Here is a 16,730-nt window from a genome sequence, read left to right as displayed (position 1 = left end):
TCTTTTTGAGAGACTTCTCGGCTGCTTTGGGAATGATCCTATGAGGTGTAGCGTTACCTCAGCTCCAACTAACCAATGAAAGTTGAGGATACTTAGAACATTTCAAATAATGTTGGGTTCTTTGTAAAGAAACATTGGGCTTGACTCTGCATCCAGTGAAGTCAGTAGATGTTTGGCCATTGAAATCAGTCGGAATTAGGCAATTGACTGTCATGGGAATGTGATCAATTTTACTGTTTAAGTAGAGTTTGTGTGCAATTATGTATGTTCCCTTTTTAACAATATGTATCATTTCACTATAACCATTAAAACTTGGAAAGTATTAGTAAGGATTTATATTGATGTTAATAAAGTAAAATAACTCACTGTATTGATACTTAAGAACTACCAAAAACTATAGAATATTTCATAATTTCAACAGTAACAAAAATACGAAAAGAACACCTTTCTGATTTTTCAGACGCCTATATTTAATTCTTTAGATATAATAAATGTCAGGGCTCAGAATGGTTTAAATTACTCATTGGAATCACAACATAAAAACAAATTCTCAACCATGGTGCACCTGTTCTGGGTTTCATTTGTAACCTACAGCATTAAATGGATTCTTGTCCAAATCTCTTGGGTATACATAGCTCATCTGGAAATGTAAAAACAGTTTTTTTCATGAGATTTCCAATATCTCTAATTTCTGACCAAGAAATACCCCAGAAAATCTTTTTCATTATTATTATTGTATTTCAGCACTTTTTAGAACCAGGTTTATTGGATAATGAAAAATATTTTTCAATCTAAATACTATCCAAACTGTAGAAAGGTTTGTTTCTGTTTTAGCTTTGAAGGTTGAAAGCTATTCTTTTTTCTTCTGATCCCATGCTCAGCCCTAGTGACTTTCACAACAAAAAGAAGACGGTAAGCCATCTAAAGATTTGAACCAATGATCCCAAATGTTGCATTTTTGTTGGTATCACTTACACCCTTCAGTTAAAATACTAGCAGCAGATCACCTGTTCTGTAATTTAAATAACTGCATAATAGAATGGCAACTATTTCACTCAAAACACATTTCCTTTCCCCCTATCTATTAGATGAAAATATCATTTTGACACGGCAGAGAGGACTTAACATATATTGCAAAAGTGTCACTGTCTGCCAAAGAAAGCAGTGATAAACGTACAGTATAGGATTATCAACAGTACAGCAGACCTTGCAGTGAACTTTGTAGAACATTAATTCTTGTGACTTTTGAGTGAATTTAGTTTCCTCTTTGATAGCATAGACCTTAGACTATATACTTTATCGATGGAATCCGGATCAACTTTTCACTTTCACAAAGTTATTTGAATTGCATTTCTCTAAGCCATAAACTAAACAATTTGTTAACTGAAAAAGTTTAGTACATGGGCTAGATTCTGATTGTAGGTACAGTTGCATAAATCTGGAGTAGCTCCATTAGCATCAGATTTATACTGGTGTAAGAACAAGCAGAATATGGCCATATGTGTGGGGGGGGGTTAAACTAATTTTTATAGGGTGTAGAATTCTAGGGGAGGGTTAATCTTGTGGCTTTTCATTTGTTTTTAAAAATAGTGACTGTTTTTTGGAGTTGTGTTTTAAAAATTCTATTTATTTACTGTATTATACACAATAGCCTATGACTTGTATGATATATTAAGAATAATAATTTTTGAAACCGCTAACTTTCACAGCTTTGTTTAAGTGAAACTGGGGTTGGCTAATAAATTAAGACATACGTTCATTTTGACAATCATTTTTAGTGTGTGTTTGAGTGTGAAATCTAATTTTCAGAAGCAGAAATGCATTTAAAAATATAACTTGATTGATGGTAACATTCTGCATGGGCCCCAAATCTTCCATTACCTTTCAGTCTCTCAAAGACCAATTCCCAAATTGAAGGACAGTGGGACAGCAGTGGTAAAGGAAAGTTTACAAAATGTATTCAGATTGAATAAGAATGAGCTAACTGGTACATTTAAGAATAAAATGAAGGATGAGCCTTGGGACTAGATGTATCTGTCACCAACTTGGAGTTGCTATTTCTGGGCCTGATCCGGCCCACAATTAAGTTAATTACAATTTTGACAATGACTTACATAGCACTACCTTGGCTCCAAATATAACGTATATCTTGGCTTTAAATATAATTGATTTGGGGCAAAACTTTCAAAAGCACCTAAAACTTTCATTAATCTAGGCACTTAAGTCACTTTTGAAAGTGCAACTTTAGGGTAAGTTGTTTAGGCACTTGAAAAATGTACCTCAGATCTCAGGGGAAAAAATTCTCTCTTTTGTCCTATCTCTGCTTTAGAATTGCTTCACATGCCTGGACCTGGCCATTTCCATCAGCCTCCTTCTTCAAAAGCCCCTCATTTTAAACATAAAAATTGATTGACTATAAAGTTATCAAATCCCCAGAGAAAAAGGAAAAGGGAGAAGCTCTTTGGCACATGAAGTCTTCCAAAATACCCAAGATTGGACAGCAACTGATCAGAATAGCTTTCCAGAAAATCACTTCCCACCCAGATCGGCTCCTTGCCTTTACCAGAGAAGGAGTGTAATTCTACCAAGAGGAGGAAGGAGGTTATTATATTCTTCTCTGTGGATCAGCACCAAATCCAATGGGACACATACGCTTGGCTAATGGGTGACTGGATTTGGCAGAGATTGTAGCACCGAGGGGCTGGTGTAAATCCAGAGGAACCCACCTGAAGTCAGTGGAATTTCTCTGTATTTACACCGCAGTAATCGCAATAGAAATCTGATCCAGTGTGTGTGGTTGCAACTTGCCAGTTGGTAACAGCAGCGAACTGGCCAGGTTGAGGGTAGCTTATTTTACAGCTGGCAGGCAGGAGAGCTGCTCGCTGGCAGGCAGGCAGGCTGGGAGCCCCAGCGTGGGCGGCAGAAAAAGGGCGCCGCTCCCCTTGGGCTGGCTCCGGCCTTAGGAAGGCTCAGCCTGGCTTCGGGGCTGGCGGAGCTGCAGCTAGGGTGGGTGGCCACTCCTCAGTGCCTCGCCCTGGAGGAGCCCGATCCGCACTTACAGCGGTGTCAATCGGGAGCAGCTTGAGTGAAGGCAAGGGCAGTGGGGACCCCAGTGTGAGCGGGGTCCGGAGCCGAGCCCCCGGCTCCTCCGGGACACGCTGAGGGAAAGGGGGCCGCGCAGCGCCGCCTGGGGCTGGGTTGGGAAGGGCCCGGCAGCCCCGCGGCGAGGGCCGGGCAAGGAGCGTCAAGCCGCCGGAGGAGCGGGAACGCGCATTTCCGCCTTCCCAGCCCAACGGGAGCGGGCTGCAGCGCCCAGGCCGGCCCGGAACCGGGGAGCCGGGGGCGGGGGGCGCCCGGGGGGACGAGACAGCCTCAGCCTCCCTGGCCTGAGCACGTCCCTCGCCCAGCCGCGCCTGCCCGCGGCTCTGTGATCTCTGGCGGCGGGAGGGGGGAGGGGGGTGATGTACCCGCTGGGCCGGGCGCCTGGACGCGTTACGGAGCCCCCCGCCCGAATCGCGATCAGCCGGGCTCGGGGCTTGTCTGACCCGGTGCTCCAGCAGAGCCGCCTCCCGAGAGCCGTTGGCATTGGGCGGACCGTGCAGGACTGTCAACATGCAGGTTGATGAGTGTACCTGGGGGCCAGCCCAGTCCTTCCTGGGGTGGGAAAGTGCGTTTACCTCGGGGTAGGCAGTCCCGCCGCGGACCCGTGCCCTGCTCCCCTCTGCAAAGGCCCTTCCTTCCCAACCCGAAGGGGAGACGGTTTCTTTCTTTTAGAAAGAACAGGGGAAAAACCCACACCCAACAAACTTGTATGTGTGCAAGGACGTTATTGTTTTAGCTTGTTCGCCGACCTATTGTCTATTCATACAAACTGCCAAGCCCTGCGTTCCTGCGTTCCTTCTGGAAGCGATATACAGACATGGACAGACAGCTCCTGGCTCTCTGTGTGTGTGTGTGTGAGTGTGAGTGAGAGAGAGTGTGGTGTGTGAAAGACAGAGAGAGATTACACCAACCAGCTGAAACACACACAAAACTGCTGGGGAATATACTTTAAAATTAATCATTCATCCCGCTTCATTCATTGTTTGGCAAAGAACAAATGGTTGTCGCTTTGATTTTAACATTTTAACATTCGTATGTCGTCCCCCTCTTATTTTTCTAACTTGACAACCCCAAAATAGCATTTCTCTGCCTCGCAGTATTTTCAGGCAGTGTTACTTGGATTGCTGGGAGCATCGACTGTAAGTGCTGTCCCGAGGTGCACGATTGTTCCTTTTAAACACACACACACGCACACAAAGTTCTTGTCTTGAGAAACAGCGCGATTTGCAGGAAACCCTCCGGATGTTTGCTGCTTTTCATGTGGCATTTGTGGTCGACTCTGATAACGCTGGGAGCACCACTTCCAACACCACTTTTTGTAATGGAACTGAAATAGAAACACATCTTTGTTGAAGAATCCCTCCCGTTCGTTACCTCACACACACTTTTAGATTCGCAAGTTTAAAAGGTCAATAAATCAGAAAGCTGCACTCTCAGTGGCATTGTTAGGTTGGGAAAGTTAACGAATGGCACCCCCCCCCTGCCGTCCCCGGTTCGTGTGAGGGTGAAGGTTTTTGGATACAAGTACAGGCTGCTTTAGTAACTCCTAAGGAAAACGAAGTTTAGCAGTGGGCACAACTTGATGCCTTCTAATTCAATTCAGTCTCAGCCGTCGGGATGGTTTGGTGTAAATAGGCTGGCTTGGAATTCGGGAATAAAGCATGCACACGGTGAAACAGAACAGGGGGAGGGTGGGTCATCTATCCAAACACCACGACACCAGACGCACTGGAAGGGTCACACGCTGCCAAATTTTCCATACAGATCAGCACGCTTTTACTTTCTCGGCTTGGGTTCAAAACACGCCTTGTATTCCCTTTGATCCCAGATCAACGAGCTGTAGAAACTGCACAAAGCTCCCAAACAAAGTCAGCGGCGGTTTGCTTATTTCATGACCTCATGTTCACTCTATGAAAAGACATTTTCTCCTATGCTAGAAATTGCAGCACAGGAATTGCAGAAATTGCATAAACGCTGGCGTGAATTTTATGTATAGTCGTTCACTAAATTTAAAATTTATTAAAATTTTAATTAAAATGTTTAATTAAAATGCTATTAAAATGTTTGCTCCGCAGCATTTCTTCCTCTTCAAGTTGGATGTTCCCAAAAGTACTTGTGCTGTCCTTGAATTTGAAAAGGACTGCTTGAATGTACCCTTGTCCAGGGGTCAGATCTTGCAGAAGGTAGGAATTTTGTCTGAGCTAAATCATAAGGACTGGGCCCCAATGCAGCGGGGGATTGATCCGAAGTCAATGGAAGTCTATTCACTCCAATAGGTTTTAAATCAGCCCTTGAAAAACAATCAGCAGCAGATCAGTTGGGAGCTAATAGTTCGCTTTCTCTTTTAATTTTAAGTTATCTTGATTTCCCCCTCCTACTTTGAATATGCACCAAGGTGTAATAAAAGGGATGTAAATTTTCCCGTCGCGTTAAATTCAGATAAAAGATATTTTTCCCAGTAATCCACTAATATGTGACTCATTGCTGAGAAACGACTAAACCCCTAGCCGAGGACTCTGAGGGGTCCAGTGTCAACAGCACATCCAGACTGCGCACGATATTAAAGCCGCAGCCACAAATATATATATAAAAAATCTTGTATGATGACCATATTTAGAAAAAAGAAAAAAGAAAGAACACGAAGGGAGAAAGGCTTAAGGAGAGAGAACCGGGGTTAGCGCAATATAATTTGTATTTGAACCCTTGAAAAATTAATTCTAATAGGCGTTTCTGATTGTTGCAATCAATTATACTAGAATAATGCATTTTTGCAGGCAAAATTAAAATAACTATATTATTGAATTTATTTTAAAGCTAATTTTAAATATATAATGTTGTGGAAATATTATTTTGGTACTGGGACAGTTTGCGGCTATTTATAAAAAGCAGCTTATTTTAGTAACGATTTGTGTAGCATCTGCCACACAAGCCAAAGAGACAAAGATACATTTAAATTCTTGCCCTTGATACTTCTCAGTTTTGTGTGTTCTGTTCCCAAACTTTCTCGGCTCTAGGAAACATTCACATGGGGAAAATCCCAAAATGTGGGGTTTTTTTTCTTTTTAAGGATGTTACTAAAACTAGCCCTTTGCTAGCGGGTTGGAATCTTTGCGACATGGATAAATGCCGTTTTCTGTACGAAATACACAACGTCCTAACACTAGGATTTGAACACTAGAGTTTATAACAGACACATGAGAAATCTAAGCATTTCTATGGCTTTAGAAAAGGGGACACAAAAGGCTTCCAATCACTAAAGTTAGTTACTTGGGTCACAGTAGTGCATCTCAAGATATTGCTTCTTAAATTTCTACGACATATTTCAATTTTAAAGGAATAGATTCCAATTTTACAAGAAACATGAAGTAAAATGCTGGATTTCATTAAAGGCGAGGCTGAGTTCATTCATGAATCCAGGAGAGGATTCATGTAGTGTTAGATTATTTGCCTGTAGCTGTTGTCCAAACAAAGGTGTCCTTAACCAAATAAGCCTCTTTGATCTTATGTTTAAAGCTCGGCGCTGTTCTAAGATAAGCATTCATGCATTTAATAGCGCCATATAACAATGCAAACATTAACCTGAGACCTTTATAAGAAGTTGTAATTTTGATTACCTTGTATGCCACATGAAGACACAATCTAATATGTAAATATATACGTATATATAAAATAGAATTCATGTATCGCTATGTGATCTGATTTTATGTTTATGTTTGCAAAATACCCAGCTACGTATATTTACTTAACAGTTGTTTACCTCATATATTCATGTTACGAGCATGGTATGTTCACCATAACTCTAAATACCCAAAGCATCTGAGGTGAAAAGATTGTTTGTAAAGGTCAACACAAGTACTGAGCGTTGTATTACCACGTCCAGGTTGTATACATTGGAAACACATCACAGACAAAATCTATTGTTTGTACGGATTACAAGAAGGAAACGCTGATGTGAGGGTATTTAATGCGCTATTCATTGGATGCAAAGTATTGAGATGCCCCTTTAACCTACGTGTGAAAGATGTTCCTTCTCGAGGCTACTAAGCTGGATATTTCCATGCTAGTTATGAAAGTTAGAGAAAAGAGGTATCAGGTATTGCTAATGATTTAGCTAATCCCCTCCCAGCCAAACCCGACCTACAAATTAAAAACCTGTGGGGCCAACATGAAGCTTGTGCCATCCTATTGATGGTTCTGCTTTTCCTAATATTTCTCTGTCTTGACTATTTATATATTACAAGCTCTTGGAGACTGCTTAGGCTTCAGTGTTTGTGCAATGCCTAGCCAATAGGTGCTGCTCTTGTCTGGCCCCAGTTCAAGTCATCACCAACATAATACTTATTACCGGGATATATTCAACTATATTACAAATGAGTTTACATATCCTTAAGAGGGGATTTGTCACAATATATAGAGCATACCCATAGGAGCTCTTTCCCCGCGCATTCTGATCTGAACCCCGGAAAAATCGGTCGCCGCCCGGCGCTGTCTGTCTTGTAACCTGCACAGGTAAAGAGTAGCTGGAAAGGGCGGGGCTGGGACTCTTCCATTCCCCGCTCGGAGCGTCGAGCCCCCTGTCACCTTCCCAGCCCAGACCCCGCCCCCGCCCCGCCATTGGCCGCGGCTCCGGGTAAATAGGGCCGCGCTCTGACAGCTGCCAGCAGTGAGCCGGGTGCCCCCCCACCCCCCACCCGAGACCCTGCTTCAACCAGCGGCGTCCCCGCGCCCAGACCCCGCGCGCCCAGCCTGCCAGCGGCGCTGTCCCTGCTGCCCCAGCCGAGCCAGGGGAGAGGGCGCTGCTCGGAGCAGACGGTCCTTTTCCTCCCAGCTGTGCCCGGGGAGGGGTCGGAGGCGGGTCCGCTTCAGCCCGGCTCCTCCCGGTGGCTCCGGCTCCCCCGAGATGAGCAGCCCCGATGCGGGATACGCCAGCAGCGACGACCAGACGCAGGCAAGGTGCTCGCTCCCCATCATGATGCCGGCCCTGGGTCCCTGCCAGTGGGCAGAGTCCCTGAGCCCCCTCGCAGACGCCAAGGTGAAGAGTGAGGCGGCCCCGGCGGGGGCTGCGAGCAGCCGGGCCAAAAGCGAGTCCCGCATCCGCCGGCCCATGAACGCCTTCATGGTGTGGGCCAAGGACGAGCGCAAGCGGCTGGCGCAGCAGAACCCGGACCTGCACAACGCGGAGCTCAGCAAGATGCTGGGTGAGTGTCCGCTCGTGACCCGGCACCTGAGCCGGGCCAGGGGGGCTTTTCCCCTCCCACCGGCCTGGAGCTGGGACGCCCTGGGCGGTCCCAGCAGGCTGCGAGCGGCGTGCCGGGAACCTTACCGAGTGTTGCTGGTACCTGCCCCGAGGGCGCGGCGGCTGCGGGGCCCGGGCTGGCGCGCTGGGGGCAGAGGGTATGGGAGAAATTGCCAGTGCCTCTTGCCCGGGGGCTGGGTTAGCGAGGGGAGCTAGAGGCTGGGGGTGGGGGAATGGAGAAGCTGGGGGTTGTGTGCGGGGCGCATGGGGAGTTGGGTGGGGAGGAGAGGCGGCCAGGTGGTGGGTGTGGGGCGCCCTGGGGGCGGCCGGGCGCCTGGGGGTGGGGGGCGCACCCGGAGTGGGTAGGGGAGATGGAGCCGGCCGAGCGTGTGTGTGCGCAGGGGGGGCGCCCTGGGGGGATGGAGGCGGCTAGGCTCTGGTGGGGGCGCCCGGGGAGGGTAGGTGAGACGGAGGCGGCCGGGTGCCGGGTGGGGAGCGCACTGGCGGGATGGAGGCGGCCAGGGGCTCGTTGGGGGCGCACGGAAGAGCCGCAGGGTGACGCGCTGTGTCGCCCCGCAGGGAAGGCCTGGAAGGCGCTGTCGCTGGCGGAGAAGCGGCCGTTCGTGGAGGAGGCGGAGCGGCTGCGGGTGCAGCACATGCAGGACCATCCCAACTACAAGTACCGGCCGCGCCGGCGGAAGCAGGTGAAGCGCCTGAAGCGCGTGGAAAGCGGCTTCCTGCCGCACGGGCTGGCCGAGGCGCCGGGCGCCGGGCTGGCCAGCGAGGGCAGCAGGATGTGCGTGGAGAGCCTGGCCCTGCCCTACCCGGAGCAGGGCTACCCCGCCGTGCAGAGCGCGCTGCCCCCGGCGCTGGGCCACTACCGGGACTGCCAGCCCCTGGCTGCCGCCTTCGACGGCTACAACCTGCCGACCCCGGACCCCTCCCCGCTGGACGCGGCGGAGAGCGAGCCGGCCTTCTTCACGCCGCCCCTGCAGGACGAGTGTCAGCTGGCGCCCTACGCCTACCCCGCGGCCGAGTACCCCGCGCACGGCGCCGAGAGCCAGGCCGGCGCCGCGCTCCGCAGGCACCTGCCCCGCGCCGAGCCGCTGGGCCAGCTCAGCTCCCTGCAGAGCCTGCTGGGCTGCCAGGGCCCCCTGCACGCCTACTACGGGCAGCTGTGCCAGCCCGCCGGCCCGGCCCGCGCTCCCCAGCTCCCGCCGCAGCCCTGCCAGCCCTCGCCGCCGCCCGAGGCGCAGCAGTGCAGGGAGCCCCTGGAGCACCTGTCGCAGGACGACCTGCTGGGCGACGTGGATCGCACCGAATTCGAGCAGTACCTGCACTTCGCCTGCAAGCCCGAGCTCGGGCTCCACTTCCAGGGCCACGAAGCCGGCCTGCCCGCGCCGGACGCCCACGGGCCCATCTCCTCGGTGGTTTCGGATGCAAGTACTGCTGTGTATTACTGCACTTACCCAGACGCCTAAGACTCCCAGTCGCGGGGACTGGCGGACTCCCTGGCGCTGGGAAGCCTTGGACAGAAAGGTGTGTGCTTTGCTCCTATTTATGTAATTTATTGGAATCTTGAGAACTGCCAGTTGACAGAGACCCGCTCAAGGTTTGAGAGACAGCTCTCCATCTGATCCCCACGTGGTGCAATTCTGGTGTTTCATCCTGAACTGAACATTAAAACTATTTAAACTTCAGATAGCTGCACAGTTGGACTGTAACTTATCAGCTCCTGGAAGAGTTCACGATGCTGTTTAAATGTTGTGACTGTTCGATTTTATACATATGGAATTTGGGTTTTGTACAGACTAATTTTGCACTTTTACAAATAAAGGGAAAATAATAAAATTGTTCATTTTTATATCCCCTTACATCTACGATTACTATTATTTTAATGTATATGATAGTTACTGGATTGTTCCCTTTGGTAGCTAACTACTTTGATAAATGTCCTGTTTTCATTCCAAACCTTTACAGTGAGAACTCCATCATACATAAATATAAGTCTTCGGAGGTAACGTCAAACGACTATTTGTCCCCAGTAAATGGCGGGGAAATGCTAAATATCTCTCCCCTCAAAATATTGTTTTCTCTTAAAAAATCAATATCTGAATTTTCAGGGATTTGGGTTGGAGAGACTAATAAGAGTCTGACTGAACTTTAAAAAGTTAATAGAACCTCCTTTATCTGTATGCTTGTAGTGAAATCCAAGTTAAAGCGGAAAGGAAAGATGACACCAAAATACTTAAGTTCTTGGTTGTGCATCTGATGAATCATCCAGACGTTTGAATTCATTGGGAATAGGATCGTTCTTTAAAAGTGCCAATCACCAAATGCAACCAGCTCGCGTAGAAATAATGTAGTCTGCGACTGAATACCTGTCTTCAGTGTGTGTGGAAGAGGATTCACTTATGGGAAAAGACTGAGGGGAGTCAATGTCCCCTCAAGCATAAGTTGGACATTGTATTTTAGTGAACACACTGTAACACGCATGTGAAAATCAGGGCTTTCTAGAGTTCAATTTTCCATAGCTGATTCCCAAATATTCAGGAAGCTGTTATTTTTGCAACGGAGCATTCCTTTAACAAGTCAAAATAGGCATTTAGACGTTAGTGTTCTTACTGAGAAGCATTACTTCTCCATTTAGGTCTGACCTTGCAAATATGCCAGTGCCACTTCAGACAGAAAAGTCTTTCAGTGCGGTCCTTCCATTGTTACTGTTAAATACACATGTATAATTATATGGGATTAAAATGTTTAATTTCAGAAAACAGTTTCAACTAAGAGGAAGTAGGGGTGGATCAAATGGTTCCATGAGATTTATAAATTCATATTCAGTTTTAGGGCAGGCTTCTGCTTCCTTCCTTCATCGTAAGTAACACTTCACTCCCAGTGAAATCAATGGCACTATGTGAAGTATTGTACTGTGGGGGGCAGAACAGAGTCCTTGGAGATGGGGTGAGAGGGAAGGTCTAGCTATCCTATGATTAACTTGACTTTTATCTGGGCAGTGAAATGAAATAGTGTCCTTTTTCAAATTCAATTTAATTAGGTTTTGGCTCTGTTGATGAAAGAAAGCAAGATACCTGAAAACTGATGCAGATAGTGCCTGATCCGTGAATGTTGGATCAGGCCCGAAAGCAGCTATGTGGTATCATAGCATATGAAATGTAGCATATGACTTCATCATCGTAGCAACTTTTGAATTAGAATACAAACCTCACTTTCTTTGTACAATGTTCTACTCTCAAGATTCCTAAAACAATGGGCTTCATTCCCTGTTGCTCTTTTCACTGTGCAGTGGTGGTGTGACTATGATGTGTGCTGTATACTCCACACCATTCTGTGTCTCCTCACTCAGGTTAGCTGAAAGCAGATCCGTTGTGTTTGGAATTATACAGATAATTGTTTTGTCCTAATATCTGAAAAAATACCACATTGGGCATAAGGTTTGCCTACCAGTAATAATGCAATTCGGTACATAGCATTAGGGGGAGGCCCTTTCAAACAAATTAATTAGGACCAGATTTCAAATGTTACCATACCTTTGCTTGCCTACATTTTTTGCACCTGGAAATTACAGGCACAATTTAGATAATTTATACTTCCAAATACTTGATTGTGTATGCAGTTGGATTTAAATATTCTAAATTGCCTAGGTGCCTAGCAGAGATTTTGCAGAAACATATCAATGTGGTATTTGAGGGAAAGGGAAAATACTACTTAAAAGATGCATTAATTTACTTTTCATTGCTTTTCCTTACAATCCACTGGCATTCTGCTTTACTCTAAAAATTAGAGCCCCACTTCCAGATGATGGCCCTGTGTGAAAAGGGTCATGACTTGACCAAAAATGGTAAAATTTTCAAAGCATGTCAAATTATTCCTATGCTGCCTTTTGGGAAAGGCGCATCCGGATCTTTTTCTGCTCCACTTGTGTACGTGCAAAATCATAGATCTGTTTTATCATTAGAAAGGCTACAGAAGGATATTAGACGTCCTTAGTTGATATTAAGAAGTGTGTGTGTGAGGGGGATTATTTATTCCAGTTTTTGATGTGACTATATTGAATGAGCTACGTGGACCTTGCAGTTTTAGCCAAATATCATTGAATATTTTCTGTTTGGTAAAGAAATTAGCAGGAAGTCCATTTTGGACTGGCTATCTAGAGCAAGACTAGGACATATTATTCGCCAGTAGCTAGGCATAATACAAGGTTGAAGCGCCAGTTGGGGTTGGTAGAATCGTGGCTGTTGCGATCAGCCCAGCAGCTCTCCAAGCAGATCCCGGAGCAGAAATCGGCATAAATTAGGATGCCCTGATCCCATGCAGAGACCCCTGAAAACTTAAGCATAAAAATGTATCTGTAATAGAGCTTTCAACCTGCACATATATTTCAGCTAATCGGACAAATTCAGTGAAAACAGTCAAATTCCCCGCAGTCTCAATGAGAAAATTAGACGTTCATATCTGACCAAAAATCACCTGTAGAGAAATGTTTCTAAGGACTGATACATACGATACCCACTTAAATATGCAGAAAAAGTACCGCGGTGGTATTTTGTTTGTTTGAATTACCGTGCCTTTAATAATGCAGGCCGGCCAGGGATGGAAAATAGTTTCAATTAATCACTTTCCACCCGTCCTTTCTGGCAGAAATTGTCCTGGTTCGTCCCTCGGTCTGAAGTTGCTTGGAAATAAATAGGTGACTTTTTGTGTTTTTTGAAAGTCAGAGCAACATCTCTAGCTGTTTTCGAGGTATCCGTTGAATCCCCTTCCTTGTCTCCACCCCCACCGTAAAATTGCCACCCCCTTTTCACATAGTTCAAAAATGGGTGAACTTTGAAATTTGTCATGTACATAAATTATGTCCATGACCAAATGTGCGAATAGTTTACATAACAATGATAGAGCTGGGAATACTTACCGGTGAGTGTTCTTTTATACATTTCGCCTCTTTTTTTTTGAGGGAGGAGTACTGTGTGTGTGTGGGGGGGGGGGGGGGGGAGAATGGCAACTGTGTACAGTTTATGAACACGTTTATTCACTAATCAAACATATTTGACAGATCGCGTCTATGAATATTTTTTGGTATTTAGATAATTCCTCAACAGTTGGATTAGAGTATTTGACATCTGAAATTTGGGACGTGCCTTTTAGTTTGATTTGATACATGGTTTAGTTGATATAGTTCCTCTTCCGCGTTTGAGTAAGAATCAGGTTTCTGGCGCCCAGTACTCCCTTTTAGGAGTTCAAAATTGACTCTGAATATTCGGACAAGTTAATTTAAAACGTAGCACGTTTGTGAACTGCCCCAGCACTCCGGGTAACATTTCTAACAGTGCCTGTGCCTTGACTTTCAGAACATGAGACTTAAATTAGGCTCCTAAATCACGTAGCCACTTCTGACAATGTTACACAATGTTCTCTAGGATTATTTATGGAAAGTGACTATAGAAAGCCCAGGAAAATAGCCCAAGTGAATTTAGTTCTGATTGGTAAGAATGTTCGTGGACAATTTGTTGAAACATGTAATCACTTAAGCATTTGTTATCATGCTTTGAAGGCGTTTGCGACACATTTGTAGCAGATTCTAAAGTCCTGCTTTAGTTCACGTTCTCTGGGTCCATCCTGTCAGAGACCAGATCTGCTGCTGATGGGGGAACAATTTACATAAATACTATGTTAAATGTTCTCTTGAACCGCACACAGTCTTCTGCTCATCCTTACCACCTCCCCCTCCCTCCTAAGCAAAAACAAAGGCCTCTCCACTGCCTTAACATCAGGATTAGAAGCAAGTCCTGGCCCGGGAAAAGGATCTTGCAATTTGAAGTTTTCATATTTTCACTTGCCAGGATGCAACAATCAGCTTAACCTAGCCTTGGGGTGTGTGTGTGTGTGGAAAGGTTTTCAGCTAAACAATAACGTTAGCAAGTCAGATTCTTAAATCCATTTATTTAAACGAAGTGTGAACTCTGTCCTAGGATTTCTAAACCTAATTAAGATAACTTAAACCCCAAGGTTATTAAGGTTGGGCTTCTTCCTATTTAAAACTCCCACACCAAGTAATGACTCATCTATACAAAACTACCTTGTTGAGGTTCCTAATCGCAGCACGTGACACAGTAAAGCACATACCGTGTTGTGTAGGTAAGTACATGTGAGTTTTGACATTTTTTACAATTTCCCTGTTAGAGCTGGTGTATTCCCAGTTCTGCACAGATTTCAGTAAATCTATACTATAAATCTATGTCTATATAGGAAAGTTTTGAGGGTATAATCTATGGTGTGAATTTAAAGCAATATAGTTATATCGGATAGTCCCTTGTGTGAACACCCTTATACTAAGTATAAACGATTGTTTACACAGGGACTTAGTACAGAAAAGTTATTTAGGAATAACTTCCTGTGTGGACTCTTTTATCCCAGAATAAGAGTGCCTGGTTCTGGTTTAGTTTAATATATTTTTAAGAAAAGAGGAAAAAGGCATTCAGATTATTCCAGAATAAGAGTGTCCACACATGGATTTATTCAGAATAACTATTCCAGAATAGCTATTTATATCCACAATCTACCTTACTTCAAATTAATTTTCAAGAGTAGATCTTGTCTACATAAAGAAATGAATTCGGATTAAGGTAGGGTGTGAATTTAAAGTGGAATAGCTATTCCTGAATAGCTCCATGTGCAAATCAGGAACAGCTATTCTGCTTTAAATTCACAAGCCCTAAAGCCTTTTTACAGTTTGATTTATGTTGCCTGAGAAATGGTTGTATTAACTTCACCCCAAAAAGGTACTCACAGCAGAACAAGAGTGTCCAATTATACAGATACAAGGGTGTAGAGGGCTCTGACAGACCATTTACAGCAGCAGGTCAATTAAATCAGCCTGGTGCTGAAAATGGCAGCTGGAGCTGCAGACCCAGCTGCACTAGGGCTCCCAGGGTCGCTAATACTGGTGTAGTTACAGCGGTGTTAGCAACGATGGGACATTTTTATTAAAATTCCCTAGTGTTGATGAGGCCTTGAATGCAGACTTGCCCTTTTTTTTTTACATTTAGGCTCAGTCTAAACTATACAAAGAACCATGTTAGGGAGAACAGTTAAATCAGATCTGTCTTCACTTCAGGACTATATAAATCAGTGAGCTGATTTTATAGAGGCTATGGATTAAAGGCTCTGATCCTTTAAACACAATTCCCACAGACTTTACTGAATTAAGCTAATTTGATATAAACAGGATTAAATTGGTTTGTACAGCAGGGGTTTGCACTGATTTTACCAGGTAGATTTAAAATCAATTCAATTTCACCCAAAGCAACTTTGTTTCTAGTACAGACAAGGTCTAAGCTTGTAAACTCGTTCTGGCAGGGACCAAGCCCTCCTATATGTCTCTTGAAAGTTTTTGGGGGCTATTGTAATGTAAACACCATTATTAATTTGTTGTTATTTCACTAGTGTCTAGAGGCAGCGTCTGAGATCAGCATCAGGCCTGACAGGGGCAGGGACAGAGGTAGCTGGGGGTAGGACTGGGGGATGGGGTGAGGAAAGATGGAGAGCTGAGCAGAGGTTAGGATGGGGTAGGTGAAAGAGGAGCTGGGCTGGGAGTAGGATTGAGGGGGTGGGAGCAGTAGGAGCTAGGGAATGGATGGGGATCAAAGGAGCTGGCACAGGGAATAGGTATGGGGGCGGGGTAGCATGGGAGGTTAGAGCCAGTAGAAGCTGGGGCAAGTTGTGGGAGCGGGACAGTATGTTTTATCCATTCCCACAACTCCTACCCTGTCTGTCAGTCTATTTAGATTGTAAAATCTTTGGGGCAGGGATTATCTACTACTTTGTGTTTGTACAGTGCCTAGCACAAGAGGGCCCCATTCTTGGTTGGTCTTTAGGTACTACCATAATAAATATGATTAATAATCATTAATCAGAGCCTCACTGTAGGAGGCATCATACAGGCATCATACAGACACATACCAAGAGACAGTCCCTGCTCTGAAGACTTTATAGCTTAAATCAACAACAATGACAAATGGTAGGAGGAGAAATGATCAACTACCTCAATGTAATTACACTCCTGCAAATTCTACTGGAGCCAGGACCAGAGGCCCCAGTTCTGTAAACAAATACAAGCTTAACTTTAACCACAGGAATAATTAAGTGCTTGCAAGATTGGGGAGGGGGAGTCACTCTTTCCCTCAGTTTCCCATTTGTAACATGAAAATAATGTTACTTCCCTTCCCATACCCCTTTTCTCTTTTGTCAGTTTGGACTGAAAGCTCTTCAGGACAGGGACTGTGTCCTACTATTTGTCCAGTATCTAGCACAGTGTACTGTGCAGCTGGGACTCCCAGTCAATGGGACTACACAGGTGTTTAATGTTAACCACCTC

General features: G+C 45.3%; 1 protein-coding gene across 1 annotated transcript; it reads left to right on the top strand.

Annotated features, from left to right (window-relative positions):
- The first annotated feature begins 7,802 nt into the window (after positions 1-7,802).
- On the top strand, positions 7,803-10,086 carry LOC141981418 (transcription factor Sox-17-alpha-A-like). Its single transcript, XM_074943093.1, has 2 exons — positions 7,803-8,300; positions 8,918-10,086. Exons 1-2 carry the CDS (start codon positions 8,003-8,005, stop codon positions 9,817-9,819), a joined length of 1,200 nt encoding a protein of 399 aa, XP_074799194.1. The 5' UTR covers positions 7,803-8,002; the 3' UTR covers positions 9,820-10,086.
- Positions 10,087-16,730: the final 6,644 nt, after the last annotated feature.

Source organism: Natator depressus, chromosome 2 (genome assembly GCF_965152275.1).
Source record: "Natator depressus isolate rNatDep1 chromosome 2, rNatDep2.hap1, whole genome shotgun sequence".
Classification (NCBI taxonomy): domain Eukaryota; kingdom Metazoa; phylum Chordata; order Testudines; family Cheloniidae; genus Natator; species Natator depressus.
Note: the sequence above shows the minus strand (reverse complement) of the source record. Positions and strands in the feature narration are given on the sequence as shown.